Source organism: Idiotropiscis lumnitzeri, chromosome 14 (genome assembly GCF_059441095.1).
Source record: "Idiotropiscis lumnitzeri isolate Australia: NSW breed Sydney's pygmy pipehorse chromosome 14, RoL_Ilum_1.0, whole genome shotgun sequence".
Taxonomy (NCBI): Eukaryota; Metazoa; Chordata; class Actinopteri; order Syngnathiformes; family Syngnathidae; genus Idiotropiscis; species Idiotropiscis lumnitzeri.
The window spans coordinates 7,104,428-7,122,486 of NC_142404.1; the positions used below are offsets into that span (position 1 = coordinate 7,104,428).

Below are 18,059 nucleotides of genomic sequence, written 5' to 3' on the forward strand. Positions count from 1 at the left end.
CCAATAAATGTATCATAACTTGTAAAATGCTTTACAAATTTTGACCCAGATTGGTTTCATGCTGTTATAATTCCTGACGGGGTAATTTATAATTGGGGCTTTTATAACATTAAATATAAATGTAAGACCAAAATTTTTTTTTTAATTAAATAAAGAGAGATCAGAAAAAACACAGCCAACCACAATAAACCTCACCTTATATTAAATTAAATTCTTGCCGCCGTGTTGTTGAAAATCATGGAATTCATGAAAGTGTAATTAAAAGCATGGAAATCAAAATTGAAGGCCCATGTTATCATATTTTTTTAATTTATGATTCACTCATGACCATAGTGAGGATAAACAGTATCGTACAGTAACAGTTACCGCCCATTCCAATACACTGACCGTGCTTTGACTTTGAGTAATCGTTAAGTGAATATTTAATAAGGAAAAAAAATAGTTCATGTCCTTGACTGACTTTGAAGTTTACCATCACAACAACTTCATGCAAAACCCAGTGGATCGCCACACGAGGGGATGGTGACATATGCATATTGCATTAATTCTTTTGTATCTAAAAGTGCACAATCAAAGCGATTCGTTCTCCACGGGCAAGTGGAGTATCTTTGTTTATGTTTGGGGACCGTAGTCACGCCAAAAACAAATTGAAGTATGCCGCCAACTATGAATTGAGTTTTTATTAACAAACAATTTTATTAATAAACAACACGATGGAGAATATCCAATTGTGGCACCTGCTGTGATCAGAGAGAAGAAAGTTTAGATTAAAAGTCTTTGTATTTGTCTTTCAAGTTTTCTGTGGAGCATATTTTACTTAATAATTAATATTCATTAGAAATCTGAAATAAGGCCTTGAAATTTGACATACATTATATTTGTAGACATTTCCAGAAGCTTTCTGTTTTGTTGGACAAGATAGACACGTAACATGGGAAATAATGAAAGTCAATAAAATGTTCTTGTGTGGAGTTTGCATGTCCGACCCATGCTTTTGTGGGATTTCTTCAGATAATGCCGTCTTTCCTCCGACGTTTCAAAAACATACATGGTGGGTTCATTGAAGACTCCATTGTCCAAAGTGTGAATATAAATTTAAATGGTAGTTTAATGTATAGTAGATGTGCTGTGTGCCGAGCAACTGGCTGGCGACCAATCCTGGGTTAATCCCCCCAATTCTCTCTTGGGATAAACTACAGCAACTCGTGACCCAAGTGAGCGTTAAACAGGATGGACAGGACGAATGAATGACTGGATATAACCCAGCAGATTCAAAATAATGCTGGAAGAACATATTTTTTTTAAGTTATGTATGTATAATAAGTGCAATTAAAAATATATGCATTTAATATAAGTTAATTTGATCAAAACATAAACAAAAAAAGCTTGTATTTTAGGCTTTTTTTGTGCACATATGTTAATACCTAAAAGTGAAGCTCCAAATATATGCGTAGCATTTCTTATAGGGTGTAAAGTTCTAACTTTATTTTTACTTGCGTTAACGCAAATACTGTACAGCCTGTGTCAGGAAAATACTTCCAGTATTTTTTTTTAAAGATGGATTGATAGATGGATGTTATGAACTCTGACTTCTTCTCCTCTTTGCAGCACAAGGAAGGCAGCGCAACAACTAAGCCATCTATTGGTTGACACCAGCCACGTGACATATGACGTGTAGGGAAGTAAATCAAACCAGAGCGTGACTGTTTGTTTACATCTCACTGTGTTCTGGCTGCCAATGATTCTATTTGCAGTGAAACTGCCTTTCGGTTTTTAGATTAAATATTGTTATATTTTTCCTGCAGTACCAACATATCTATTAATGCGTGTTGGTTGTGTTTACCTCCCGACCAATACTGAGATTTGCAGCATCAGACGAAACATGCTAATGCTAAATAGCACGATACGAGCATGTAAGTAACCCTGCATTGAAAACTTTTGACATTTTTTGACGTAATGTGTTTGCATGTATGTCTGCTTTAAGCGAGATTTATGTTCGATTATAGCTTGCTGCCAGAGAAGCTAACACAAAGATGCAACCTGTCACGAAGCTCCACAAGAATTAGGTAAGAATGCAACCATCCATTCATTGTTTGACACTCGTACACAAGTTGTTGTTGTTGTTGTTGTTGTTTATCTAACGGGTGATGTGCTCCAAAGTATAATACATGGCCGGCAACGTGCCTTGTGTCCTCAGGAATTTGGACGATGTTAAGGAATGAACCAGGTGCTGTTGCATCATCATGGCGCTGTCTGAGGTTCATTGGGATGAGGAAATCCCCCTCCCCAGGCTGAGTCCGATTCAGGCCAAGGTCACTGTGGGTCTGGTGGCACTTCTATGCTTCATCAATAGTTACGATGGGGAGTTCGTGTTTGACGATTCGGAGGCGATCATCAACAATAAGGTTTTCTTTTTTTTAAAGTTATATTTTGCAGTTCTGAAAGGGAAGGTATTATGCTAAATTGACTTGTTAATGTTGCAGTGAGTGATACAGTACGTTACTGAGCAGCCTGGATTGAGACCGGTGTACTCTTTTCATCATTACCCTAGAACCTCTAGATTGCAATAATTTTTAGTTTTATGGTTCATGATTTAATCATCACGTTTCCGTAGAATGTTGGCAATACAGAAAACAAGGATTATTTTGTAATTATATGCCATATACCAGTATTTGGATATCCTCAACATAATGATGTGTGTTGCAGTGAATTTACACAATAGAGACATGCAGAAGTAAATTTGTTTTTGTGTGTGTGTGTGTGTGTGGCAGGACTTAAAGCCAACCACACCCGTGTCCAACATTTGGAGCAATGACTTCTGGGGAAGCAATCTGAGCAGCAACTCCAGTCACAAGTCCTACAGACCACTCACTGTTTTTACTTTTAGGTTTGTACTCATCTGCTGCTTCAGCACACCCAGTATTAGTGAGTTTTGGTAAATAGAAAATATACTTGGTTCTGATTGACTTGGCAACATCTAATCAAATCTATGGGTGTGACACAAAAATTACATGTACGGTATTTCGTGTTTTGAAAGCTGCATTGATTGCACTGTTAGGGCACATGAAGCCCTCTTTAAACAAATTCAGCGTTTCTTTGTGTTCCTAAAATAATAATAATAATAATAATAATACGAATAAGAATAATAATAAGAAGAAAAATATTTAATATAAAGTATAATTAGATATAAAATCCAATAATTCAAATTATATATATATATATATATATATATATATATTAGGGCTGTCAAAATTAAAGCATTAACTCTGGTGATTAATGCAAAAATTTTCAACTCGGTTAAATATTTTAACTCAATTAACTCAGTTTGATTTACTTCAAAATTAATTTGCATACTTTGCAAATATTGTGCCGTATTAGCTGTACATCTTTAACAAGTCTCAGAACAAAACACTGTTCAAGTTAACCAACACTACTGGAGTGTGGCGCTTGAGGGCAGTTTTGAGAAAAATACCTGTAAAGAAAGCTATTAGAACAGTCTTTGAATTAAATATACTTCATATTTGGTGATTTTGCATCAATTCCATTTTTGGGGGAAAAAAAATACAAAAAAAGGGAAGTGAAAGTTTAAAAAATATCTTAGAGACACCTTTCTTTTCAAACATTCCATGTTATAACATGGAGATCCATGGTCAATACAGCCAAGTGACCAATATATGTGCATATTTATTTTCAATGGCTAAATTTAGCTGTTGCTGCTTTAAATCAAGTGCACCACCTAGTCCAGAAATAGTAGATATAGTGCATGCTTATAAATGATCTCAGAGCACTTTACAGAATAACATTTTTAGCACATTTGAGCAACTCAGTAGATGGAGAATAATATTGCAATGTAATTATGACTGATTTATGATTCTTAATCCAAAAATAAATGTATCGTCTATTGTAAAATATTTTAGCATTTTCGTTTTTAAGATTAGAATCATATTCAGTTTTTGATGTTTAAACACAGTTAGATGTGTAAAAGTATTGGTATATACTGTAAATTATAATGATCTGTGTTATCTGAATCTGCCTTTTTTTCTTAAAATGTGCTTAAAAATAAATAAATTAAATCAATCAATACATGTGCAAAATGTATATATATATATTTTTTTTTTATCTTGTTTTACAATGAATGGATGTTGACATAAGCCCATTGGTTTTGGTATCAGTTACCTCAGTCACTCAACTGGATTTGTGCTTTAACAATCGTCAATCGACCAACATAATATAACCACGATCGTATCACATTAAACCTCAACATTTCAACTTTGTTGTGTTGCAGATTGAACTACATGTTGGCAGGCGGCCTGCATCCTGTGGGCTTCCACGTGCTGAACATTGCACTCCATGCCGTTATTTCCGCCCTGATGGTGGACGTGTTCACCCTGCTGATTGGTGGACTAGCTTACGACGACAGGACTCGCGTACTGAACCGTGCTCCCAAGATCTCCCTGCTGGCCGCGCTCTTTTTCGCTGCACACCCCATTCACACGGAAAGCGTAAGTAAAACTGGAGAAAATTGATTTTTCTGATGATATTTAAAACCAGATACCACATATAGATACTACCATTATTTAGCCACTCTCCATTATTTACTTAAGGAGAATAAAAATTAGGGATGTGCGAGTACTGATACCAGGTATCGGCATCAGGCCGAGCCAGCCTAATTTCAATGGTACTCGCAAAGGAAGTTGGTCCCAGCCACCAATAGGTGCTACACTGCGGCCGTTTGACTCATCGGCAAATCATCATTTATTTTACTTCTTCCGACACCTTTTTGAATATCCATCCATCCGTTTTACGCATTGCTTTTCAGAAAATTAATTTTTTTCTTTTTCGCATATGCTTAAGATAAAACTTTCATTCACTCATTCACTCAGAAAGACAGAAAGATCTTTGTTCACAGTTACCTGTCATTGCTTTGATTGAAATTTTATTATTGCACAAAACTTCTAGTTGTTTTGGTACTTGTTTTGGTATCGGTACTGATTACTCATGATTGAATGCTCATACGGTATCATCTGAAAAAAAGTGGTATTTAACCTCTCTAATTAAAAACAGAGATGGGAAGATTAACCAAAAAGTAAGAATATTCTTACTTTAGAATGATAAACCAAGTAAAAGTCATCTCACTAATAATTGCTTGGGCACGATTAGATATTCAGTAAAAAAAAAAAACTACACCACTAATGTGTAAATTTAGATATGTTTCAATAATATCACTTCAACTATAACAATAAATAAAATCTAAAAAAATAAATAAATAACAGAAGCTGAATAAGCCATTAGCACATCCGTGTCTCATTGTTCTGAGGTTGTGTGTTTGAATCCGGGCTACGGCCTTTCTTCCTGGGGTTTGCTTCTTCTCCTTGTGCTTGCATGGTTTCTCTTCCTCTTAGATTGCAGGAAAAAAATGTTTGGTTGATTGAAGACTGAAGATTGAAGAAATTGTGCTAGGTGTGAATGTGATGAATTTTTGTTTGGTTGCATTTACCCCGCAATTAGCTGTTGAGCAGTTCAGCCTCTTGCCTAAAGTCATCTAGAATAGGGTACAGCTTGCCCACAACCTCAATGAAGGTAAGCGGGACAGAAAATGGATGAATGGTTAAATCATCTAAATTATAAATAGCACAATAAGCTCACTATATGGCAGAACAGGAAAATAAGGCAACTGCAACTGTAAATGACAACAATATCAATAGCGCTGCAAAGTCTGGTCTGCTGCTAACTTGCCACATTAATTGTTGCCAATTATGCGAGCTCCCATTCGCCGCTTTGAACTTAACCAGGAAACGATCACCTATGGAGACATTGTGCCGCATCCCATTTTTATTTTTGGGCTATCAACTAACAAGGCAGATCCCCTGCAACAGCGCGACGGTGTCTGTGTCGTCCGGAGCTTTTCCACACTAAACAGTGCAGTGGTTCCATGCCAAGAACAAACAGGCCGTCTCAGCTGGGAGCGTCAGGACCAAGGTGCATGCGGACACCGCCGACGCCTCGCTATAGGATGCTTAATGACTTGCCGCATGTGCGCGTGTGTGTTTGCTGTGTTTGGCTTCCTCTCCCGTTTTCTCTTTAATCATGCAGGGCAAGAATGGTGCGGCGGGCACACGGTTGGCTCGGGCGTGCCTGCTGTATGTATCAAAGCAGCCAACCCCAGGATGCTCACCAAACTGTACCCACACATTGTATGGACTCACATGTTAACGTTAATGAGAAGTCCTTTCCTCCTTTGTTGAGTACTCCTGCAATTGGAACTATGAAAATACAAAAAACATGAAACGACCAAGGCAGTTGATGAAAACAAAAAATAAAATGTCACTTTGTGGCCCCTTTTACACTGTCTGTATTGCTCTACTGATCATTGTGGGAAGGCAGTTTGAAGTCGGTACTAAAAGTTTTATGGTTATGCAGTTAGTATCATAACTGTAACAATGGTGGTTCAGCGCCTGTAGCCGATATTTAACTGTTATTTATTTTTGGGGAAAATTTGTCCTTGTGTTGGTGTTCGGTAGACAGCAAAATTAACCTTGCCGTCATCTGACTTCATAGGAAGGTAGTCATGACAAAGACGCCTCACTTCCTTTATATAAGGCACCAACATGAAATGGTGCTTGTGGGAGGTGGTGTTGATCCGGTATTTTCATGCTTTGGAGGTTGTATAGCATAAGAGCTGTAGCAGTGGTTGGCTCATCTCTTTTTTTCTGTTTTCTTTGAAAGCTAGCACTGTTCTGTATAAAAAAAAAAAAACACCAACAGGAAATGGCAGGGGGGGAGGGGTTGGATGCAACTTTCCAGCCAGTATCAGAGCCGTAACAGAGGTGGTCCAGCTCCTGGAGCACCTTGTACATTTTTCTACCTAATTCTCTCCCTGCATCCCTTCTGTTTGGATGACACTGAATGGAGGCCAACCCTCCAATTTAACACCTTGCAGAGGTGGTAGTAGTGACAGAGGTTGGCATTTTCTGTGAATGCCCGACTTTTTTCACCTCATCGCATGACTGCATTATTGTGACTGCATTTGATTGATATTCCATATATTTTTAACCACACAAATTTGAAATCAAAAGTTGTGGTAAGCAAATATTTTACTGTTTATTATTTTAACTGTCCAATTTATGTAAAGAATGCATTTGGTGAAAATGAATGCTTGTAAATCTAGTTAAAATAAATAAAATAACATCATTATAAATTTACACACTTTATTTACTCTGGGGCTCCAGGTCTCCAAGTTTTGTGTCAACTTAATTTGGACAATTGATGGCAGAGCTACTAATATCTGTTTGGTCTTTTGCATGTCCTCCTCAAAAGGTGGCAGGCATCGTAGGTCGGGCGGATCTGTTGTGTGCGCTGTTCTTCCAGCTGTCCTTCCTCACATACTGCAAAGCTTTCAATAAAGGTGGGTTTGTTCAACCAAAATTCACTAATTCCATTTGGCCAACTATGCTCATTTTTATGGTTTCTGTACTCAGGTGTGGACAAAGATGGCGGGTTTTCTGTGTGGTGGATCGTGGTCAGCCTCTCGCTGTGTGCCGCGGCCATGCTTTGCAAAGAACAAGGCATCACTGTCTTGGTATGAAATGCAGCAATGTGATATATTATAATATGCTATGTGATTTTTTTTTTTTTGTATTGTATGAGTAAATATTTGTTAACATTTTGCGGGGGAAAATCCTAATTGTTGCTGATAAATATCAACATTCAAACAATTGGTGACAAACAGTCTGACAGGTGTTGCAACTATAGTTAAGAAATTACAAGAAAATGTTGCAAAGTTACAAGATATGTTCCCGTTTTGTCTTTGAAAAGTCACAGAGTCTAAGGGGGAAAGAAAAAAAAAAAGTAAAATAAAAAATATGTGTCTGAGACAGTAGCATTCTCTTTCTCTCAGAACCAACTGTATGATAATCTAGTAATATTTCGTAATAATAAAATAAAAAGAAATTGATTGATGATAATTTTCAGAGTCTGTTCTCTTTATGTGTTAGAACATTACCTAGAATGAAGATGGCAAAGGCTGACATCCATTTTCACTTCACGTGTAACCCAATACTGTAATTGGAGCTAATGCGTTCTTTTGTCACTGACCTATATGATGATTTTTAAATGTCTGTCTTGCGTGTCTTTGTGTTTTCCCTCCAGGGTGTAAACGCAGCTTTTGATGTCCTCCTCATCTGTAATGTTGACGTGTATGAACTGAGCCAGAGGCTAGTCCTCAGGAAGCCCCCTCTTAATGTGAGTTACAGTAACCCACCGCACCGCCCCTCCCCGCCATGCTCTGTCATAAATCATGTACCCCCTCGTATGATTAACGTCACATTGTATACATTGCGTATGCAAAGCTGCGTTAATTAGACCCCATTGATCTGGGCACACGCACACATGCATTATGTATGTACCTATGTACTGTATATCATGTATGTAATGATTTTTGACAGGCACGCGAGATGCTGCGGACGGGCCTGCCAATGCGATTGGCCCTCATGGCTCTAGGCGGCTTCTTCATGCTCTACACCCGCTGGAGAATCATGGGAACTGGGCCGCCGGCGTTCACTGAAGTGGACAACCCCGCCTCATTTGCGGAGAACATGTTTCTCAGAGTGAGTCAGACGGGCTAGTCATGATTGTGTCCTTAAAAGACCGTTTATTGTCTTCCAAGTGTAATTCTGTGTGTTCTGCATAGGACTAAACAAGTCATCAAATTCTAATGGACATTGCAGTACAGTAGAATGTAATTTTCGAATCACATATACTGCGTACCATCAATCTCTACAACTTACTAGTATTTGTTTTTTAAATTTCCAGTCACCTGGAGAAAAGAAGCATAAAGACTTACTAACCAATTATGACATTGCTATTATAGCAAAAATATAAAACAGATCTGTTTCTCAAATTGCATTTTTTTTTAACAAAATGCTTTTGTTTTGAATTACTTTTTTAAAATTATTTTGTTTTACATTTGAATTGTCAAATGTAAAATGTACCAATATTTCAGTGCATAATAAGATACGTAGATGGATGTCAAATGGTGTGTGCATACAAATGAATGCAGAAATACATAAACCAAGAACTGAACATGCATCTGTGTTAAATCCTACAACAGGGCAACTTAGATTTTCCATCAGTCAAACTGGGAGGCTATATAGCAACCACACAGTTCCCAACCTCATGTGTAACAAAAAATGCCATTTTAAATATGGTCAAAGAATGTGCATATATGTGTTTTTTATTGAACCAATATTCGTCATAGTATTTAAAATTTCATTTTTCAAAAACAACAAAATCTCTAAACTATCAAAAAAATAACCACATAATGTAAGAGAAACAACATCCAGTCAATATTTGGCAAGTGAATAGTGCAAGATCCTGGAAGAGTGAGTAAGTTCTTTGAAACTAAAAAGGAAAACCTGTCTGTGGGTTGATACGCTGCATCAACGCGCTTGTGTACGCTACACTCCGATATGACCTCAATGCATATTTACATCTGGCTGTATTTTGTAGAAAGGATAGATAATTAATGTGCATCCCTAATATATAAATATATCTTGGTATATTTTATATATTTATTAATGTGGCTAAATAGGTTTAATGCTTAATCACAATATTGAGGGGAACAGAAAATTGCAATTACATTTTTTAAAATCATTTTGTCCTTTTATATTGTAAATTGCATAGAGTATGTACTCCCATGCATTTTTCACCACAATCTAGTGATATCCAAAGCCTGCAAAGAAAATAATAAAACAAATTAAACATCTAATTTTATATTGCACCGCTGTTACAATTATTTTTACTCTTCGCTCCCATTTTGATGATTGACAGGTGGTCAACTATAATTACTACTACGCCCTGAATGGCTGGCTGCTGCTGTGTCCCTGGTGGCTGTGTTTTGATTGGTCCATGGGCTGCGTGCCGCTCATTAAGTCGACCACCGATTGGAGGGTGGTGTGGCCGCTACTGCTCTGGTGCATCCTGATAGGCTTGGTAGGCCAAGCCTTGTGCTCGCCAGACAGCCAGCAGAGAAGGTAAGCGAGCGGAAACATTTCGACGTCTAGAAGTGAGCTTGATTATGAAGACGATGCCTTCTCATCCCGGTTCTTACCAGACAAGTTACTCTGTGAGATCTGGCCTCTCTTTAGCTTTTGAGGTTCTTGATGGAACTCTCTGTGTGCACCTGTACTGTATAAAATCATTTCACATTTGTCGTCTTTCTCCTGACCAAGGACTATAAGCCTGGCCCTGGTGCTGCTGGTGGTCCCATTTCTGCCGGCCTGCAACATCTTCTTCCGGGTGGGCTTTGTCATTGCCGAGCGCGTGCTCTACCTGCCCTCATCTGGGTACTGCCTCCTTTTGGCCTGTGCCCTGGCATACTGCTGCCACCGCTGGGTCAAGTACAAGGTGGGGTGCATGTTGTGCCCAAATAAGGCATGTCAACATGACATGGGTGAAGCGTCAACGTCTATCCAACGGAGCGCTTTCTTTTTTTAACTTTTGAATACCTCTGTGGCCCACGTTTAATTACGTTTAAAACTTTTCGGTAGGATTTTTGTGTGTGTTGTTTTGATTAAATAGTCTCGTGCATTGTAGCAGTTTTTAACTGCCCCCCAAAGATACTTCAGATTTTTACTACAACCTGCATAGACGTCAATAGTTTGGCGTACATTATTTGAATCTCCAGTTGGTTGCCCCCCCAAGTAGTGAAATTATGCACGTATTGCTTCAGGATGACACAATACTAGTGTAACGATTGCATCTTTCAAACCTGAGACAATTTAAGCAATGTGCGCTGGAAGAGTGGTCCATTGGTATATTAAGTTTATGGATACCATCATTGTTGTCCAGGCATGTCTCTTTTTAGTAATATATTCGATTGAACCATGTATCTTCTTCTTTGGTTAATATTTTGTCCAAAATATAATAAAGAAAAAGAAATTATTGTTAACTTTAGTTAGGTTATTTCAATAACCATTAGGAGTTTTTGTTTCTTTAACAGAAGGGTACCAACATTTTTGTCCTTGTGTGTATACAAAATTATAAGATGTAGTACATTTAAAGAGCTTTTTCTCTCTTCCTTCCCGCAGAAGCTATTGCGTGTCCCCATCTTAGCCTTGATGGTCACATTTGTAGCTCGCTGCGCTCTTCGCAGTCACCAGTGGCGGTCCGAGCAAAGTCTTTTCACCAGTGCACTCACCGTATGTCCCCTCAATGCCAAGGTAAAAAAAAAAAAAGGAACCACTTCTCCTTCCAATGTTGTTACTTGTTGAAATCATCAATGACGTGCTGATCGCTCAGGTCCATTACAACGTCGGGAAGAATTTGGCCGACAGAGGCAACACCACAGCTGCGATTACCTATTACAGAGAAGCCGTCAGGTTAGTCTTTAATTTATTTTGGCACATTCCAATCAATAATCGACAACGTCTTGCAGGCTTCATCCCACCTACGTGCACGCCATGAACAACTTAGGTAACATCCTCAAGGAAAGGAACGAGCTGATCGAGGCGGAGCAGCTCCTGTCCGAAGCTGTTTCAATACAGTGGGTTGTCAGCAATGTGACAAAAATATTGTGCAGTGCCCCTTAATGACAACACTCTTTTTTCCAGACCAGATTTCGCCGCCGCTTGGATGAATCTGGGTATCGTCCAAAACAGTCTAAGCAAGTTTGAGCTAGCAGAGAGGAGCTACTGGAACGCTATCCACTTCCGAAAGAAGTATCCGGACTGCTACTACAACTTGGGACGCTTGGTGAGTGTTCGGCCACAAATTTCCCTTAAAATCTCAGGAACTTTTTGGTCTTGATGTGTTTCCTGGAACTGATAGGATGCAATCCCATGCCCAGCCCTGCAAATGCCGTCCCAAATGTTCCTGGCCCTCATGAAAGTACCAACAGGCCCCTATTAAGTTATTCTGAAATAAATTTTTGAAGCTTTCATGCGGTCCTATCACATATTGACCCTCCGAAAGTTCCTTGGGTATTTCCACTGCATGATATTTTACTGTAAAAATCACTGTGTACCATCCTAAAACACATATTAGCATACATATAAAATCTTATCTTGTGTATTGATGTTGTGTTTTAATCCTTGGCAGTACGCAGACCAGCAGAGACACGTGGAGGCTCTGAATGCATGGAGGAACGCGACAGTGCTGAAACCTGATCATAGCCTGGCATGGAACAACATGGTCATTCTACTGGACAACATTGGTATACACGCACACTTAATATACCTCAAGCGTGACTAAAAAGTCTTCACATAACGGTGCCATGATTTGGTAGGAGCTGCGGTTGTGGTTAACAATTGAGATAGAAGAAACCAGGATTAAACTGTGGCCATCAAGAAACTTTTCTTAATTAATCGATCATACAGGCATTTTTTAAATTTACATTTGCACATTCTTAAGTTTCATGTTGAATGCAAACATTTTTTGGAGTGGTTGAGACACAGAGAGGTTGTACGGTTTAAATACTGAGTTTGATTGACAACGTTTTTTAATGTTGTGAATAACAAGAACAAGCCTCACTCTGGCATGTGTTTATCATGTTTTGGTTGCCTTATCTGGAACCACCTGAGGTGCAAAATATTAGAAGATGCATGTAGTATGCTCCCCACACCAACTATCAATTTTCTTCATCATTAGTGTGTCTATCGAAGTGGAGTTTACTTGTGTGCCGGAGGCTAGTTACATCCTGGTCAGGTCAGCATCCAATCACAGGGCACATACACTACAAACAAACATTCACACTCACATTTGCACATCCAGTATGGAGAACAGCGTGGAGACCACTGTGGTACATATGTCAATAGATAAACCTTGATATTTTGCTTCAGATTTGGTGAAGCAGCATGTGGCTCAGTGCCAAACGGTTGTTTTGTATTCTCAAATCCGAATAGCAACTCTATGTTTGTGGTCACAAGGTAGTTCCTGATTAGGAGTGTCGTGTGAGTGCTGTGGCACTGGACCCCCTTTTGTTTTGTTTTGTTTTGGTTTGGTTTCTTTTGTTGGTTTTTTTTTCCCGTGACGTTTTGTCTGCATTTCCCCACATCATTTGTAGGGAACATACAAATAATATTTATCATCGTTAAACAAAATTGTATTTTATTTTATTTTTTTGTTGTTGTTTTGTGGCCCCCTTGAGATATCTTTGGCCCTCCCGTGGCCCCCCCAAGCAAGAAGAACCTAGCTCCGCCAGTGTTGCATGAGTGATTGGCTAAAGCAGCCAGCCCATGCAAATAAAACTCACAATATTTTTGTTTCTACGGCCATGCAACATTAATATCTGTATATATGGATGTTGATAATTATCACCCACGTCTAATATGAGCCACACTGGTATTGCGGAAACAAGCTACGATAATAACATATAATAGTATTTTTAGATGGTGCAGGTGTACCTAATAAATTGGCCAGGGAATGCGTATAAATATTCTCTTGACATTAAAAAGAGTGGTGTTGGTGGGGAAGAACTGTCATCGTTTGTGTCCTCTGGAAGCAAATCAAAACGGCCCAACAAGATTAGAGCGGAAGAGCGGGAATCAGCAAGGCTTGAAATTTATGTATTAAGGCTTTTGTCTTGCGAGTTTCTCAAGGCGCTCCTCCCCGCCGTGTGGAGAATGCTCTGATTTCCGAACGCTGCGGCCATTTTGTCAGGGAGGGGCTCCCGTGGGGGGGCGGAGTCTCCCGGGAGGGTGCTGCAGCCATCCAATCAGTGTCCGGCATGTTTGTTGATCAAAAGTGGGTGAGCACAGCCAGAGTAGGACCCCCCCTAGAGGCCCACCCCTTCCTCCGTCCACCAATTTGACTGAAATAATTGTAACCCTTTCCCACGTTTACCAACAAGCAAAAAAAAAAAAGGAAAAACAATGTAGGCGTTACCTTCAAATGGAATGTGATGATATTTCGTTTGATGTTGATATTTCTCCCAACAAAAGTCTCACTACTCCGGACTGTCTGTGTGCCTGTCTGTCTCCTCCATTTTTTTTTCTTTTATTGGGGGGGTGCAGACACCAGACGGGTCGGTGACAGAGATCAATAACCCAGTCGGGCCTTGTGTTCATCCCTAATTAAGGACCAAACCACTCGTCCGTGTGTGCACAGGGTGAAAGCTCCATCACCAAAATAAAAGCTGACAGTGTGTCTTTGAACCAGCTTTTATTAGCTCGTAATTATATACGTACACGCTGTTCATCTTAAAAATGTGACTGTCAACACAACATCTCAGTTGGCTCAGTGTCTCTTTTTTGTTGTTATTATTTTTCTTGAACCGGGCACAGTTTAATGCCGTTTTTAAGAAATTTGTAACATTACATGAAGAACATAAGCCATATCTTTTTCAACGTTTTTTTTGTTATTCAAAGAAGGTTAACAGGTTTGTTTGAAACCAACGCGAGAAGTGTGGCCAAATTATTTCAGCGTTTTAATACGAAATCCTTTTCGCATTCATTTACCTGACTATGTCCGTTTGGGAACTTCCCGATGTGTATACTAATATTACAGTAGAATGAAATATGTGGTTCAGGTTTCAATCAAAATACTAGTCATACCCCCATCAGTATAGTGGTGATATTCTAACATGGCCAGGACGTTTAAAGCCTCATTTTGTAGATAGAATTTTTTTCCTTGGCAGACAATGTTGCTTGAACGTAGGCAACCTACTTGGCATGTACCTGGAGTGCTATGCAGGATAATGTTTACATTTTAAGGGACAAAGATTAATTTTTTTTGGAAGCAGCACCTTTATGTTCCGTCACAGTTTTGTCGTATTTTGTTGCGTATGTATGCTAAATCTAATCTCGTTGCACTCTTGAGTACAATGACAAGAAAGGGATTTCTAATTCTAATTCTAATTCTAAATGGAATATATTTTGATTTATTGATTTTAGATAGATAAAATGTTAAAATCCACGTGTCTAGGATTCCATATTGTCATATGTCATATTATAATCAAAAAAATGATTTTTTTTTTTTTTTTTTTTTTTTTTTTTTTTTGGGAGAGGCAAAAAAAATGATCTTTTAAGGCCATATAACTCAGCAAGATTCCATAAAAATTTGTCATAGCTGTGCAATCCAAGGACGGATTTTGGTCCAAAGCTGACTAAAGGTACACATTGGTAAATTTAACTTGATGTTCACCACTTAAATTATAATAATGTAAATGTATCTTAAACTGTTTTATCCGAGTCGGACCTTCTTTGTGGTGCATAAATATAATACATTGGGTTGCATATTATTAGGCATATGCTATTTTCCTAAATAGTCAATCCAGTTTACCATAAATACAATTTTTCAATTATGATACAATAAGCTGGGTTTTACTTAACATCAAAACCATTGTGATAATAACAGTTTAATTTGAGTTTAGTTCAGTTTGTGTGTGTTGTCACAGGCAACAGTTAAACTAGTAATCATTGAGTATATTCTAATATTAGAGGCAATTTTGGAACATCACCTAACAACTCATTCATTGAGCATCTTTGTCCATGCATAGTTTGAAAATACAAACATTTCCACCTTGATTTTCTCCGTGGAGGCATACTGTTGTCGGCCCCCCACCCCTAAAGACCTTGTTTTTACAATCAAGAATGCACCACCGTTTCTCGATAGGGTTGAGGTCAGGGTGTTATGAATATTTATTCTCCTTTTACACCCAGAGTATCCAAATGTTCAATGCTATTTTTTGCAAATGGTGTGTTGCCTCGCACAAGAATGTCCACAGAAGGCACGGACGGTTCTTCTTTTCATGGCATCTAATCTCGTTGTACACTGAGTATAATGACAATAAAGGGCATTCTGATTCTGATTCTGATTGCTGAAAATGGTCAGCTAGAAACTCCATAGAGAGATAGCAACATGCATTGTGGCTGTTGTTTCGCAAATATATTCATTATTGTTTAAAGACTGTTTCATTATATTGCCGCTATTGGTGTTAAAATACGATTCCCACTCCTCTACACTGACTGACATGATGAAGGCATCTGAGCAGCGACACTGAACTTCCACTCTTTTGCTCAGGTAACTTGGGCCAAGCGGAGTTGATTGGACGAGAAGCTCTGAGGCTCCTCCCAAATGACCACACCATCATGTTTTCGTTGGCCAACGTCTTAGGGAAACAAGAGAAGTACAAGGTGAGTAAGCATCATTTTTCATTCAGGAAAGAAATATCTTTATTGGCTACAAAAGTTTTTAGGACTGTAATTGATTTATTTTTTTTTTTGTTACATTTGTCCTGACTTGTTAGGAATCAGAGGGCTTCTTCCTCAATGCTCTCCACATCAACCCGACTGCAGCTGGCTGCCATGGCAATTTAGGTGACATAACTCTTACTAATAAGAATGTTGATTTTTTTTGGGGGGTACTTAGAGAATATATTGTTTTTTATGCAATACTCATAAAAGTTTTTTTTTCCCAAAAACATCCACCGATAAAATACACTAACTGAAGTTTCATGTATTTTTGGGGTTCAGCCCATGGACTTTTACAACTCACTCATTAGCACACCAAGTAAAAATAGAAATGGACATCAAACTCAGCCGACATGTCTGTCATAACAGGCTGCACGAAATGTCTCAAAGACCATGCTGCAATTTCAACAGGAAGTCAGACACTTTTGTTTGAAGCAGCCATTTAGACCAAATGCCAGAGCTTGGACTTCGATGAACAGCTTCAGAATTTTCCCAAATGAGCGCCAAGCACAGATTCGATTACCAGAAAGTGAGGCATGTCTATTTTGCGAAGCTGTTTTAAAAACAGAATTTTATGTGGGCAAAGCATGGGGTTGACTTTTTATGATCAAACTGGGTGTGAGGGCTCATTCATCACTGCTTAATATATATTGTTTTTGTTTAAAGTGATTAGCTCATTTGTTATGACAAAAGCCTGTCGCCTGACTCAACTTAGTTCATCTAAAGTTCCACGACAGCCCAAGTATGCTAAAGCAATCTGTATTTGTGTGGCTTTTCTGAAGCTGTGCTGTACCATCGCTGGGGCAAGCTGGAGCTGGCACAGAAACACTACGAGTTGTCTCTCAAGTTGGACCCCAAGGCCCCGGGAACACGCGACAACTACAACATGCTGCGACGCAAACTGGACCAGCGCAAACGCCACGCCCCCTGAGGGTACCTCCATCCGCTACCGTCATCAAACACTCGTCTTCACAATTTCACTGATTTTTACAAACACATTTTGCATCTAAATTAAAGGGTCGTTTCATAGCCCCTTCTTGCGTGATGTATCTTAATTTGATTTGCGTGTGTCGTATGAGACACAGGTGTCAGACTCTGTGCGTATTTGCTGTTGTTGTTGCTGCCGCACCGCTTGATGAACACCATGTGGAATCCATTGGCCTCCACACAAAGTTGTCTCAGCTGGACACAACATTGCCACACATGTGAGGACCACAAAGAATTTGGATTGACCCTTGTCCTCATTCACTAAATATCCAGTACATGGAGGAGGTTTACACCATATGACACACATATAGGATCACACCCCTCAGTGTTGTTTTTTTTTATTTTTTTGGTTCAATGAGATGGTACGTCATTCTTTGGCTATCCTGCAAAAACTCCCAAATGGGAGAAAGGTGTTTCTTTTTTTTTTTTCTTTTTTTTTTTTTTATGTGTGTGTGTCCACATGGAGACACAAGGTCAGAGAGGACAGGAAACCGATGGCGGACTCTTCATGAAAACACAGCAGCTTCAAAGAAAGGGGTTGGGGGGGACTGGAGATGCGCTCCCCTGGGGACAACACACACACACACACACACACACAGTCAATAACACCATCGAGGGATCAGGCGACCTCAGTGTGAAACATCAGTCAACAAGTGTGCTCCCGGGTTCAAAGGTCAATACACTTCTATTTTTTCACCTGCTTCCTTCAGCTAGGCGGGGAACTTTTTGAAGACGCGATGGGGCTGGTTTCGCTTTAAGGTTTGTTTGCACTTACAGTACAATGCACCACTTGTTACTTTGATTCTCTCAACATCTTACTCTGCACTTCTCTACGGGGGGGGTGGTATTTGATATTTGAGACCCCCAAATATCCAACCGATAGCC

General features: G+C 39.1%; 1 protein-coding gene across 1 annotated transcript; it reads left to right on the plus strand.

Moving 5' to 3' along the window:
• Nucleotides 1–1,621: 1,621 nt before the first annotated feature.
• tmtc4 (transmembrane O-mannosyltransferase targeting cadherins 4) lies at nucleotides 1,622–17,220 on the plus strand. The gene is made up of 19 exons (XM_088315809.1): nucleotides 1,622–1,913; nucleotides 2,007–2,066; nucleotides 2,198–2,405; nucleotides 2,772–2,887; nucleotides 4,286–4,502; nucleotides 7,318–7,405; nucleotides 7,479–7,579; nucleotides 8,149–8,241; nucleotides 8,445–8,606; nucleotides 9,829–10,031; nucleotides 10,230–10,404; nucleotides 11,088–11,219; nucleotides 11,299–11,378; nucleotides 11,435–11,542; nucleotides 11,610–11,751; nucleotides 12,097–12,211; nucleotides 16,018–16,130; nucleotides 16,244–16,313; nucleotides 16,970–17,220. Exons 3-19 carry the CDS (start codon nucleotides 2,244–2,246, stop codon nucleotides 17,116–17,118), a joined length of 2,226 nt encoding a protein of 741 aa, XP_088171935.1. The 5' UTR covers nucleotides 1,622–1,913; nucleotides 2,007–2,066; nucleotides 2,198–2,243; the 3' UTR covers nucleotides 17,119–17,220.
• The last annotated feature ends 839 nt before the right edge of the window (nucleotides 17,221–18,059 follow it).